The sequence below is a fragment of the Balaenoptera physalus genome (assembly GCF_965194825.1).
Source record: "Balaenoptera physalus genome assembly, chromosome: 2".
Lineage (NCBI taxonomy): Eukaryota > Metazoa > Chordata > Mammalia > Artiodactyla > Balaenopteridae > Balaenoptera > Balaenoptera physalus.
In genome coordinates this window covers 99,894,160-99,907,446 of record NC_138883.1, presented here as the reverse complement: position 1 = coordinate 99,907,446, position 13,287 = coordinate 99,894,160, and the positions used below count along the sequence as shown (strand labels likewise).

At 36.5% G+C, this 13,287-nt stretch overlaps 1 protein-coding gene across 1 annotated transcript in view; it reads right to left on the bottom strand.

Annotated features, from left to right (window-relative positions):
* UNC13C (unc-13 homolog C) overlaps positions 1-13,287 on the bottom strand; it is a 774,694-nt gene that overhangs the window by 300,761 nt on the left and 460,646 nt on the right. Inside the window, exon 15 of the mRNA XM_082444694.1 lies at positions 3,146-3,302. Within this exon, the coding sequence (XP_082300820.1) occupies positions 3,146-3,302 (157 nt within the window). The remainder of the gene's footprint in view (positions 1-3,145; positions 3,303-13,287) is intronic.

The following is a 13,287-nucleotide window of genomic DNA, read 5'->3' as shown; positions in this document are numbered from 1 at the left end:
AATAATAAAAACTCCTACCCAACCACACAGTAAATGTAACATCTCTTTTTTCACGGTAAAACCTTCTCACTCTTGACCAATCTCTCTCTTACCTTCTCATTCAAGTTGCTGAACAGGTTAGTCTCTATTTCATCACCCACTTTCCCTCTTTTAGTCATTATTATAAAATACAAATACAATATAGAAAAATGTACAACTTTAGTATAAAGATGAATACAAAACAAAAACAACAAAATACTAGCTTTAATCCCACCAAGTGGCTACACTATTGGCACATTTTCTTTCAGGCTTGTTTCTAAACCAGTATATATATATATATATATATATATGTGTGTGTGTGTGTGTGTGTGTGTGTGTGAGTGTGTGTGTGTGTGTGTGTTCAATGTTGGCATTAGATTATATATAGATTTTTGTATGTATATATTTTCATTTGTCATTTTTTCATGGGCATTGCTCAATTATATACACTTTTCTTTAAAAAGCTTGATTTTTTTAATGACTGCATTATATTTTAGGGAATAAATGAACCCTAACTGACACAGCTATTCATACATGCCATTCACCGAAGATCTCTATGAAATTAGGCTTTAATCTCAACTGGTTCACTTAGCAATGACCTCCTAATTGCCAAAGCCAACAGGCTCATTCCTTTCGCCATCTTACTTGAACTTTTTGCAACAGCTGATGATGCAATATACTCCTCTTTTCTTAAAATATTTTTACCTTGTCTTTAATAACGTCAGATTTTTATCATTATTTTTATCCAATTTCTCTAACCATTTTCCTCAGCAAACTTTGCTTCTCTCTCATCTCCACACTCAATGGTTCTGTTCTTTTCACTTTATTCTTGAACATTTTTCATCCAAACCATGACTTTAAATAACACTTGCACACAAAAAGTTTGGATTGGAAAGAGTAATGATTTTCTTTTCTTAAATATTTGTTTGTTTTACAGTCCTCATAGGTAAGAAAGCTTTTCCACTGGTTTATTTTTTGAAATTCAAAAATGTCTGGATTACACCTTTGGGAAAGATAAAAAGGGGCCAATATAATAGTGTTCCTGCCGGATTCACAAGTGACAGTATCAGCTTCAGAAGTCAGGTAAATAAGAACTTCAGGCCAAGTGAAGGTGGGAAGCTTTATACTTATTATATTTGACTGAGCAAATAGCATTATTTTCAATAGGTAGAGAAAAATTTAGTCAAATTTACACATCAAATCACTAAGTTATCCAGATGTAGTTTGAAGAAAGATTTCTTTTTTGACCCTGTCCTACAATAAGTTATTTGATTTACAAAGTGAACTTTGTTATAACTATGTTGCTACTGAAACACTGCAAAGTAGTGAAATCAGTTTAGCTTCTCCTCTTTGGGTCCGCATGAAGTAAAGGAGCATGCTATCTCATTTTCCTCCAGGTAGCTTTTATGGAAATTAGTCATATAAACACATCTTCTTTCTCAGAGGTAGAAAGGCTCAGTGTTCCACAAGGTTGGCTTATTCTCTACAGTATACCCAGGCAGAATATTAAAAGCAAAACAATTTCATGAGGTTTTTATAACAAAAACTATTCTGTGATCTGGTGATGGTCATAATAGTATTTTGTTGAGCTGACTAGGGAATTTTCTTTGGTCCCAGCTCTTACAAGAGCCAATCTGCCTAACAAAAGTAGAGGATAGGCAGGAGAGATGAAATCCTCATACCTTATATTTATAGAGTACTTTCAACTCTTACAAACTAGCTTACCTTTTACTTCATTTGATTTTCATCTTAAATTTGAGAAACATGTCAGAGCAATAATTTCTACCCTCATTGAACATATTGAGATATTGAGGCTTGAATGACTGAACTGACTTGTTAAATTTGAAAACAAACTCAAACCCCATGACTCTTAACCCAGATAGTGTTCTCTTCTACCAGTATTTATTTTGATTGTCGTTAAATAACAATTACTTTTCTTTTAATTCATTCCAACTCATCTCACATAGTTCACATGCATTTTCTTTTAAATGAAAAGGACAAGAAAAGAGTAAACATAGCAGCACATTTTTTTCCCTATTGGCTTTACACCCTTTTATTACCTGGGTCTCATTTGTTTCTACTTTATGACACATACCTCAAATTTGATTTCTAACAACATGATCAATAACACAAATCTATTCAGTGAACCAATTTGGAAGTGCAGTGAAAAGAGTAACTATGGTGTCATGGAAATCACTTTCCTACAATAGATCTTAGTTTCCTACACAAACAAATGAGTACAGAACTACCTGTCTCACAGGGTTATTGAACAGAGCTACCGCCTACCAACTGCCCTGGTGAAAACCTTGGGAATCTTTCCAGGCATCTTTCCCTTCCTCTCACTGTTCACATACCTAAAGACAGCAAGTGCTGTTGATTCTATGCCCTGAAAAGCTCTGGAATTTGTCCTTCCTACCCCATCTCTATTAATTGTCAGTTTAGATCTTCGCCACTTTACTGGAATTACTGTTTATTTATATCCTATTTCTAGTCTTGTCAATTTCAATTTAATTATGCTTATGGAGAATGGGTTCCAGCACCAGTTACAACAGATAAATACTTGAGACTCCTTAGGATCCTGCATTTTTACTTTTCAGTGTGTTCTTGATGCATTTGACAGTCAGGTGGACAGTTTTAATTAGCTACAGATAGTTTTCTTGGCTTCTTTATACACCTAACACTTTTTTTACTTCGATGATATGCCTTTATCCATCAGTACCAGTAGAAACCAATAGGAAGTGCAAATGGAGCCCAAAAGGCTCCAGAGAAGCCAACTGAGCTCACATTTACGAGGGAACGATATCTGCCATGGTTAATCCCAAATTTGCTTACATGGAGGATTTTCTATAAATCCTAGTACTCTATCACAAAACGTATGTTTTCCTCCATTGGAAAAGCCATTCCAGATATGAAGATTTAATCTAATGAAGATACCTATTGACTGTCAAAGGTATTTCACTGAACATGTTTCAAATAAACTTTAAGCTTTAGTCTATTACACTAAGAGATACTCCTTAAGATGTACACTCTGTGGTAAGATTCTAAGAATATCTGGAATCCAAAGCTCCTTGAAAATCTAAGTCCCATAAGTTACGAGGAATTTTCAAGTTCAAAAAATAATACTTACACCAAAGTTGGTAGCGGCAAATCGATCTGAGGCAGAAACCTGTACATTTGTTGAAACAGTTGTGTGAGCATAGAAAGCATTTATATTTGCCAGCAAGGTGCTCATTACAGCAGGGACACCGGGGCACATGTATTTAGAAGACAGACATGAAAAGTGCCTGCAAGACAAAAACATTAAGTGCTTTAAAAGCAGAATCTAATTAATTCACATAGCAGCGTATCCTCTAACATCAGCAATTAAATAATTCCTCTACTCTATCTATGAAAAGGAGAGAAAACTTACAATTACTAATTGAAAGAGAAAGCAATTTCAGCCTTTTAAAAATTTCTCATTCACAAATGTGAAGTGGCTTAATTAGAATGTGATTTGCCACAAGGATATGTGCATAATTTCTTTCAACTGGGAGAGTGTTGTGTGTACACACAAAAAATGCAATTTCCAGTGGAATCTAACACTGCCGAAAAGCAATAATCCAGGAGTCTCCCTTTCTCTGGCAACTCTGTCCCCAATTACTTCAGTTCCTGAAATGCTGAATTGCAACCAGAATGTTCTTTCACACTTGTATTCCTCTCACACTGATAAGGTAAACAAGAGGCCCTCCTTTCATTGCATGCTGATTGAACAAGTCAACTTAACATCTGACCTGAGTCCAGTTTGTGAGCTTTTGTTATTAAGGAGTATCTTCCACAAGCAGTTTTGTTTATTGAGGTTTTGCTAAAGCCAGGATTTAATTAAGCAAACAAATGAACAGTGAAGACAAACTGAATTATGCCAGCTTTATGCTTAAAGACCATTTCTTTTAAACCTTGAATGACAGTATCATTTACAGACATCAGAAGCATCAAGTGTTCAATTCCATTACTTCTCTCCGGAAAATTTGTTTCATTTGAACTCTAACAAAAGACTTAAAAATTGAAAGCACAACTTGTGATAAAAGTGAAAAGATAAAATACCCATGGAAGAAAGAAATTTTCATTACCTAATCTGATCCTATTCTGCTCTCATATCTCAGTAATTTATCCAACACCAAGGCATCTCTGAATTTTGTATTATTGAACACAAACACAGAATGTACCCATATAAATAAATGCTCCAAGTGGCACCTCAAAAGAAATGGATGGAGGTCCTGGAAATAGTGCTTTTCTTAGACCTTAGCCAGGCCACTCATCTAACTTCGATTAGCTAATAAATGTAGGCTACATTTTTAAACATGGATCTTTGCGGATCATGAACAACAAAGTATGCCATGAGAGTTACATGATCTGTGTAATTTAACCCTGGAATTAGATGATCACTACTTTCTTCTTTTAGGTAAATGATGCATATTTTGACTTTATTATATACTACTTATAATTTATATCTATTAAGAGTACCACAAGTGATATAAACATATTAAAAATAGAAATTAAATAAAAACTAGCATATGGTATCACATTTCTTTCTTTTTTCAAAACTGTCAAATAATTAGATTTGTTAGACCCAAGTCAGAGGTCAAGAGATATGGAATATGCAATGCCTAAATGGAATGGTGTGGGAGATGGCAAAAGGGAAATATACATATCTAGGTGGGAACAAGAGATAGACAATCACCAACTGTCAAAATAAACTGGTGAGGAACTCAAAGACCAGAAGTTTATTTTCCTCAGCATGCATTATCTATTTAAAGAGATTCTGGAGGTCATCAGAATGAATAATCTTGGTCTTGGTTTTAAACCAGAATTAGTATTCTCCTAATGCAGCTGTGTTACTTAGTCTACACTGTCTGCAGCTGCCAACCTTTGATTTTTGGTGTCTGGTAAGAGCAGTAGCAACAGCTTAGCAGGTACTTTAAGTAGAACAATGGAGGAACATATGAATATTCTGCTTAAGGCATTCATGGTGTGAATTTGATAAGTCAAATAGAAAGTTTTATTTTGAAGATGATGCAATTATAAGGCATCTTAGGGAAAAATGAGTGCCAAATGGGAAGACCGGGGATATCAACAACCAAGCTTTGTCTATTTTATACTTTGACTTGATTCAGCCAATATCTTAATGATGAAAATGCCCTATGAAACTGTGGCTTTGCAATCCCAAAGCAACGTTTTATAACCAAAATGAGAGGTTTAACAAATAATTTGTTAGATATGAAAATTTATGGGTAATATAGGCAAAAAGCTATGTAAATAAATGTAATTTGGAGTTTCTTAGTTTAATGAAATATTTGCTATGTGTTTATAATTTAATGTTAATACATATTATTCATAAACAATTAGAAAACAGGAAAATAAACTGCCATTCATACTGCTGTTCTCTAAAAAAAAAATTCAATTTACAGCCAAATAGTATAATTATAATACTTTCTCTCATCAGAATTGATGAAAAATAGAATTAGAATTGATTCTATTGTTTTTCTACTCTTTAACCTTTCTTTTCTTTTTCTTTTTTTTTTTTATGTTAAAGGCATCTGGCCAAAGTATTCTCCCTTTAACGACTACACATTTACTATATTTCTGGGACTATTCTTCCTGATAGGGATCTTGAGTTGATTAAAACATGGTCCTGGTGTAAAATATTAATGTATACCCTAATTGAGAGGCATGCACATTAAACCCTCATTTTGTCATACAAGAGAAAGTGCTGTTACAGAGGTATGTAGGGGTTTGAGTGGGCCATGGGATGGAGGAGTGAGGCCTGGAGATGGATGGCAAAGGTCCAAAGGTTGAGTTGAGGCCACTAGTGGTGAACCTAGTATAGGAGAAATCAGAGGGAAACATCTGAGTCAAGGTCTAGAGGATGAGTGATTATGTAATGGCCATGGAAGAGTGGAGAGTTTAGTGTCCCTAGAATTTACTTTGATAGGTGTTTACTGAACATGTCTGAAAGCCAGATACTGTATTAGATACTGGGTATACAGTAATGAGTTCACTTACAGGTTAGTGGGAGAATCAGTGACACAAGAAATGTAATACAATTTTGAGAAAGTTATGAAAAAGAAAAGCATAACAGTGCTATGAAACACCAAATTAGAGTGTGTGTATTGTACCCTTGTGGTGGGGGGGGGTTGTCTAGGAAGACTTCTTGAAATGATCCTGGGCTAAGAGTTAATGTATGACTAAGAGATAGCCAGAGCAAGCACAGGGCTTGCTATTGCTGATAGATAAAGAATGTAAATATTCCAAAGGAATGGAATAAATAAAAGCAAGTCACAATGGAAAGAAACAAAATATTGTGTACAATGAACCCTAGCAATTTTAGGCTGGTGGAGCCCAAGTTTCCAGGAGCACATTCCAGACCATTATATGACCAGAGGCAAAGTGAGGGGTATGTATGATAGTCTCGTGCAATATGGCAGGCAAGTTGGACCTATTATATAGGTCAGAAGACTTTTTCAAACAAAACTCAAAACTCAAAATCTTACAGAGTCAATATAAGTGAAAAATTACCTCCAACAATCTCTCTTTGTTTACATGGGGTAGGAAGTGACTCTCATCAGAGTTGAGTTTAAAATAGAGTTGGTGGGAGGGGATTTTAGGAGGATGGTTTAAGGAAGGTGAGACTGAGAAAAGAGTCCAATTAGGAGGTTATAAAAGGAACAGATGATGGGTGTCTGAACTAAGACAGTAGCTGTAGAGATAGGGAGGAGGGAATATATTTTAAAAATATTAAGAGAGGAAACCTGTCAGGACTCAGTGCTTGATAAAGAGTGAAAGAGGAGAAAGAGAAGTGATGAAGTTCCAAGGCTTTGGTCTGGATGACTGGGTGAGGGGTGCTTCTGCCCAGTGAGCTGGGAACTAAAAAGGAGAAAAAGGGGTTGTAAGGTCGGGTCATGTGTCCAGTCGAGTTTGAGCTTAAGGTGCTTGTAGGGTTTCCATAAAGGAGTGTCCACCGGGTTACTGGAGACCTGGGCTGGACACTTAGATCTGGGGATCACTTCAAAACCATGAAAATGGGTAAGATCATCCAGGGGAATTATACAGAATGAAGAACAGTGTCAGGAAATGAAACCTGGGAAACACCGATATATAAGGGACTAGTGGAAGACCAATAAGTAAATTCTATGACTGAGATCAAACTTAAAATGATAGGGACTTCCCTGGTGGTGCAGTGGTTAAGAATCTGACTGCCAATGCAGGGGACACAGGTTTGAGCCCTGGTCCGGGAAGATCCCACATGCTGTGGAACAACTAAGCCTGGGTGCCACAACTACTGAGCCCACGTGCCACAGCTACCAAAGCTCATGCACCTAGAGCCCGCGCTCCGCAACAAGAGAAGCCACCGCAATGAGAAGCCCGCACACCGCAAGGAAGAGCAGCCCCCGCTCGCCGCAACTAGAGAAAGCCCGCGCGCAGAAACGAAGACCCAATGCAGCCAAAAATAAATAAATAGATTTTTTTTTAAAGTATGTCCTTAAAAAAAAAAAAAAAAAAAGATAGGTAAAAGGAAAGCCAGGGCAATGGAATTAGGGAAAACATGGGAATAGGAGGTTTGAAGGGTGAAAGATGATTGATGCTGATAGGTGCATTGAAAGAGTCTTATTATAAGAACATAAAATAACTATTGGACTTGACAAATAAACATCATTGTGACAGCAACAACATCAGTGTTAGTGGAGTAACGGAGGGCTGCACCGAGACGGAATAGGATGAAAAGTGAGAAGTAGCAGGAGATGACCAAGGAAAAATGGATCAAGGACAGATGTTGTTGGTCTTTAGCTAAGGAGTTTTGACTTTCTCATGTGAACTACACAGAGTTAGCTGAAATTCCCACAGAGGGAAGTGATACTGTCAGATGAATTTGGAAAGATGACTCTGAACTGGTGTAAAGATGGATCGAAATGAGTAGGTATTGGAAGCAGAAAAACAATTTAGGAGATGTAGAAGCAAAAAATGACATTTCTGCCCCACTTCCAATATGACTAAGCCCTTCACATACCACAGTCATAAGGAACAAAATATTTTCCACCTTGAGATAATCTGAAAATCACAGAATCACATTATTTCTGGTCTCCAAAATATAAAACCTCAAATATTTCTCTAAAACCTGAACTTCCTAACAAAACAGTTTTGAACTGGAGTTTAGCCATGCTATATCTGAAAATGTATTAAATCTCATTATATGACCTCTGAAAGTATGAAAACCAGGTGGAAAGCTGCTGTTTCCACCAAGAACAGCATAAGAACACCATGTAAACTAGGTAGCCTTAGGAATGTTATGTTTTTGTTTTTTGTTTTGTTTTGTCAGTGCTTCTAAAGTCTCATTCCCTCTCTGTACTCATTGTAATTAAATATTTCTTTCCTTTTCTAATTTTTTCCTCCCTACTGGTCACAGAGCAGTAAGATGATTAAGGATTAGAGTTCAGGCAATGTAAGTTCAGAAGCATCTTTCTTAACCACCAGGGTGATCTTCTCTTAATTTATCCTCCTCCCTCTCTAACGTTGTATATTACTTGTGTATGTATCTGTTTCTTCCAGAATGTGTTTAGTTCATGCTTAATTGTCATCTAATCCAGCCCACTTCTAGCATAGTGTTTTCTTGTACACAGGAGTTGGCCCATAAGTATTTAATGAAAACAAGTGAAAGCGATATGAGTTAACACTATTTATGTAGCATTAGTGTACAGGACATGCGCTTGCTTACTTTGAGTATGACAGTTTATCACAACATCCAATTGCTTTGTGAACACTGGGTTGCAATGCATAGCAGTTAATGCCATAATGATCATAACTTTGAAAGTGAATTGTATTCTGCTTATAATTGGTACACTGAGAGCAGTATTTTAAATTTTCCAGAGCATTAGGCATGCATTCATCTTAGAGACCGGACAGAAATATTGTACTTTCTGATTCAGATTTAACTGAGATGATTTCTGGGGTATGATGCGAGGCAGCCAGCTGTTCATGATCTACCCCTCTGAACCTCCCATGGAAATGGCCATGAAAACAAAAATAAATGATGTAAAGTCAGAGCAGCACTGGAAATTAGGGGTACCAATCAAAGATTTCCCTATATCTGGGAGGGACTTTGCCTAAGTTTAAGGCAGCTGGATAGACTGAGAGATATTCAGTGACTATCCTAAACTATCCTGTCTAAACTCCTAAAATATTCACCTGACTAGAGAAGACATGGGAGGATATTTCTGGGAACCATACACTGTACACCCCCATATCAGAAACGTGAGGCCTACGCGGCTGGCCAGCAAGGCTGTTGATCACTTTCCTATTCCATGGTAATGGCTTCCAGACGCAATAAAGCTGTCTCATGTTTCCCACACCTTCTCACTTTATATCCATTCAAGAGTACACAACTCCCAAGACTGCAATACAGCCTGTGCAATAGGGAATGGGCAATGGGATTAGAAGCTAGTTAGAAGAAAGGGTTGGAAGAACACCGGGAACAGTATACTGTGGGGATTATCTATAACCTTTTATGTTCTGCTCTAGCAAGACAAGAATTCACAAGTTGTTTACATTATCCAGGAAAAGAAATTCAGCTCTCATACTTAAAAAGTCCACCAATAGGAGCAGGTAAACATCTTTGCCCAATCTAAAAGCAAACTGCATCATGGCACAGAGGGAACATTTTTAGAGGCTCACCTGCCATTATAAGATCTGCAGGTGAGTACTGGTAACACACTGGTGGTCTACAAATACTGATTCAAAGGAACCTGTAAGTTGCCAAACAAGCAGGATGCAAACATCTTTGTACATTATTATCTCAACATACATACAAGCGCTTGTGTGTGCATGCACACTCACGTGTGCGCACGCACACACACACACACACACACACACACACACACTTATACAGAAAAAATAACCAAATAAAATGGTCACAGTGTTATCTCTGGGTGGAGCTACAAATTTTTGTTATTTAAAAAATATATCCTGTATTTTTAAAAGTAATTTCCCATTAGCATGTTTTATTACCCTAATCAGAAAAATATTTTAGTTACATATATATTTATAGTTTGTAAATGTTAATTCAACTTTTGCTCTATTGTTGATTTTACAAGTCTCTTTGTAACTTTTAGCACCAATAAGAAACAAAGTAATACCACTCTTTTTAAAATTTTTGTTTGACTAAAGTAAAAATTTCTTTATATTTTTCTTTTCTAAAAAAGCCACAAAACCTTTAAAGTATATAATGTAAAAAGCCTATATTATTCTTTACAGTACCATTAAACAAGATTTTTGTGAAGTTAAACAAATCACCCATAAAATAATTTTTTCTTTCAACATTTATCATAGACCTAACTAATTTCTGAGTAATGAGTAAAGGCAAAAAATGCCATAAAATTACTATGCAATAGATGCCAGTTTTAGTACACTAAATAAAATATATCAAGAATTAATTTTAAAGATATTAATGAAACGATCTTGGCTCATAACTTCCTAATGCAAAATATAGGGCTGAGAATGGTGAAGATATGAAAAACCAAAGGACAATGAGAAAAACCCAATATTTCACTTAATAATACTGTTCTTCCCATTAGATTTTTAGATCAGTTTCAATATCAAATTATCATTACTATGGTGTTTTTCTTGTCAGATTAAAACTATAAACAACAAAAATTTTGCTGTTTGTTAAAAGGAAAATAGATCAAATTCATAAATATGAACCTCCTAAATTTGGTCAGAACTTAGTTGAACATGTCTCAATATACCTAAAGATTAAAGACACAATACTCGGGAAGTAGTTGTCACCTTTTAGAACTTACATTAAAATGTTCTTCGTAGAATTAGTGACTCAGGAGGTAAACAATCAGTTGGAATACCAAGATTAAAATTTAAAGCATTTGATATTAACTAAACAAATAAAACACAAGCTCAGAAACAAAATCTTCAGGTCACTATAGGAAGTGTAATCTTTTACCTGGTTGGTAAAAATTATCTGTCCTTTTTTAGAAACTGTGACCAGGAGCTGGGTAAGTTAAGGACAGTGGCTGTTGTTACCAAACCAATAATCTACATTGAACTTGCCTTTCCACGTTCACTTTTAACCCTAAATCGTAAATGATTAGGCAGCCAATATAATATAGGTAGTTGTGATACCAAGCACGGCCCTGTGGGGCTCCTGGGCACAAAAGTCTTTCTATGTCCCCCCATTTCTTTGATTACAGGAAACAGGCTTCCTTCAGCCTCCATGACTTTCCCTGACTTCCAAGGGGCAGATTCAAGCAGCTGTTAATTAGGGAAGGGAGGGGATGCAAGGCAAGGGAGAAACCAACAGTCAAGAGAAACAATAGTGCAGCCTTGGGGCAGGGTCCCAGTTCCCCATCAAGAGATACACACAAAATATCTTTGAGCTGTTTTGTAGATACTGAAACCCCCACCAGGTGGGAGAAGTTATCTGTTAAGGATGGTGTGCTGCCCACAAGCACAGAGACCCCAGACCAGTTGGAACCAGAAGGTTGATGATGCCGACTCCCACTTACCTCACCACCAACCCATCAGAAGAATGTCCACAAGCAGATCACGCCCTCTTTGAACCATTACTGTAAAACTCCTCACTACCCTCTCCAAGTTGGGACACACAGTTTTGAGGGCATTAGCCTTCTGTGACCCCCTTTGCCTGGCAAAGCAATAAAGCTATTCTTTTCAGCTTCACCCAAAACTCTGTCTCTGAGATTTAATTTGGTGTCGGGGTCCAGAGGCCTGATTCGTCTTCAGTAGTATGCATCAAAGTACACATTTCTTAGATGAGTGAAGGACAAAAAGAAAAAAGAGACAAATTTCAAAGAAGTAAAGATATTCATTAGGGTTAGTGGCTACATTTCCTAGAAATCGTGCAGAAATAGTCAGTAAAAAGCTTTTTTTGGTATGTGGAGGGGAGTGGGGGTGGGTAGGGAGGGATTATTGGTGGTCAATTTAGAGTTATAGGTACCATGGCATAGAGACGATTCATTCTAGCCCTTGCCCTGTTCTGTGGCCTTAGAAAAGTAACTTTATCACTCTTAGATTCAATTTCTCCATCTGTAAAATCAAAGAGCTATTAAAGATTGTAAGGATTAGATCTTCTAACATGCTATGAATCTCTGAATACAGATAACACATCGGGCCTAGACATACACATTACTTTTCTCTACCAACAACATTTGGTTCATTGGATCCAATGGTTAGTTGGGATGACCAGGAAGCAGGGGACAAGGGAGTCCTCCTGAGGTATCCTTTGCTCTTTGAGAGTTTTCAGCTAACAGACTTCTACGTGATCTTCAACTTGGCAGTATTTGCCTCTGAGTTTATGTGCGCCCATTCTTTATGCAACGTTACTGTCAAGGCAAACTTACTTGCTTCTAACCATCACCTTGAAAATCATTTCCTTTTAAGGCTGCAGTTCTAATACTACTTAAATTATTCCCAGGGGGAGATGGGAGAGGGGAACAGGATTAAAAGCACAATTAGCAATTTAAAATGACTGAGTATATCCCTGCAGCAAACCATTCCCTCAAAAAGCACACCTTCAAATAAAATAGGTCAAAAAGTACTACTGAATAATCTCTCAAAATGTTTAACATTTCCCCACAAAGACATGATTAAAAAACAGTGGATTAATAATGTTAAAATCACTTGACTTTCCTTTTGCCAGAAAATGGGGTTAGGGTTAACCCAATTTAACAAACGGAATTTCAATGCCATGGGAAAATCAGAGTCACAAACTCCAGAAAGATGCTTAAATTGCCAAAAATGAGATCGTTACTGGCATGTTTTCAGCTGAAGCAACTGCTACATTATCAACCATTCATTCTCAAAATACTACTGACAAAATATTAGGAAATTATTTGTATTTCAAATAACAAATCTGGATTCAGCTCACTTGTTATTGTCTTATTTTTTGTTTTCATCAGAACACTCATCTAACTCCTCTGCCTTTCCATGGACAATTCTGCCTAATCATACCCATCTTGTGGTTTCAAAGGATGGGAAACGCCTTTGATTCAAAAGATTTAAAAATCAGTTATTATGAAAATAGGAAGACAATGATTGGAAAGAAGCACTAAAATGCAAACAATGATTCTTAGATCCTTAGAAGAGATTTCAGAGAAACAATATAAGATGAAAGGAAAGACTATCTGTATTCCTAATGTTAGAAATACACTAAAATAATATTTATCACATTTGTTCTTGAAAATTCAGATTAGCATGCAAGTCAGTGATTTTATT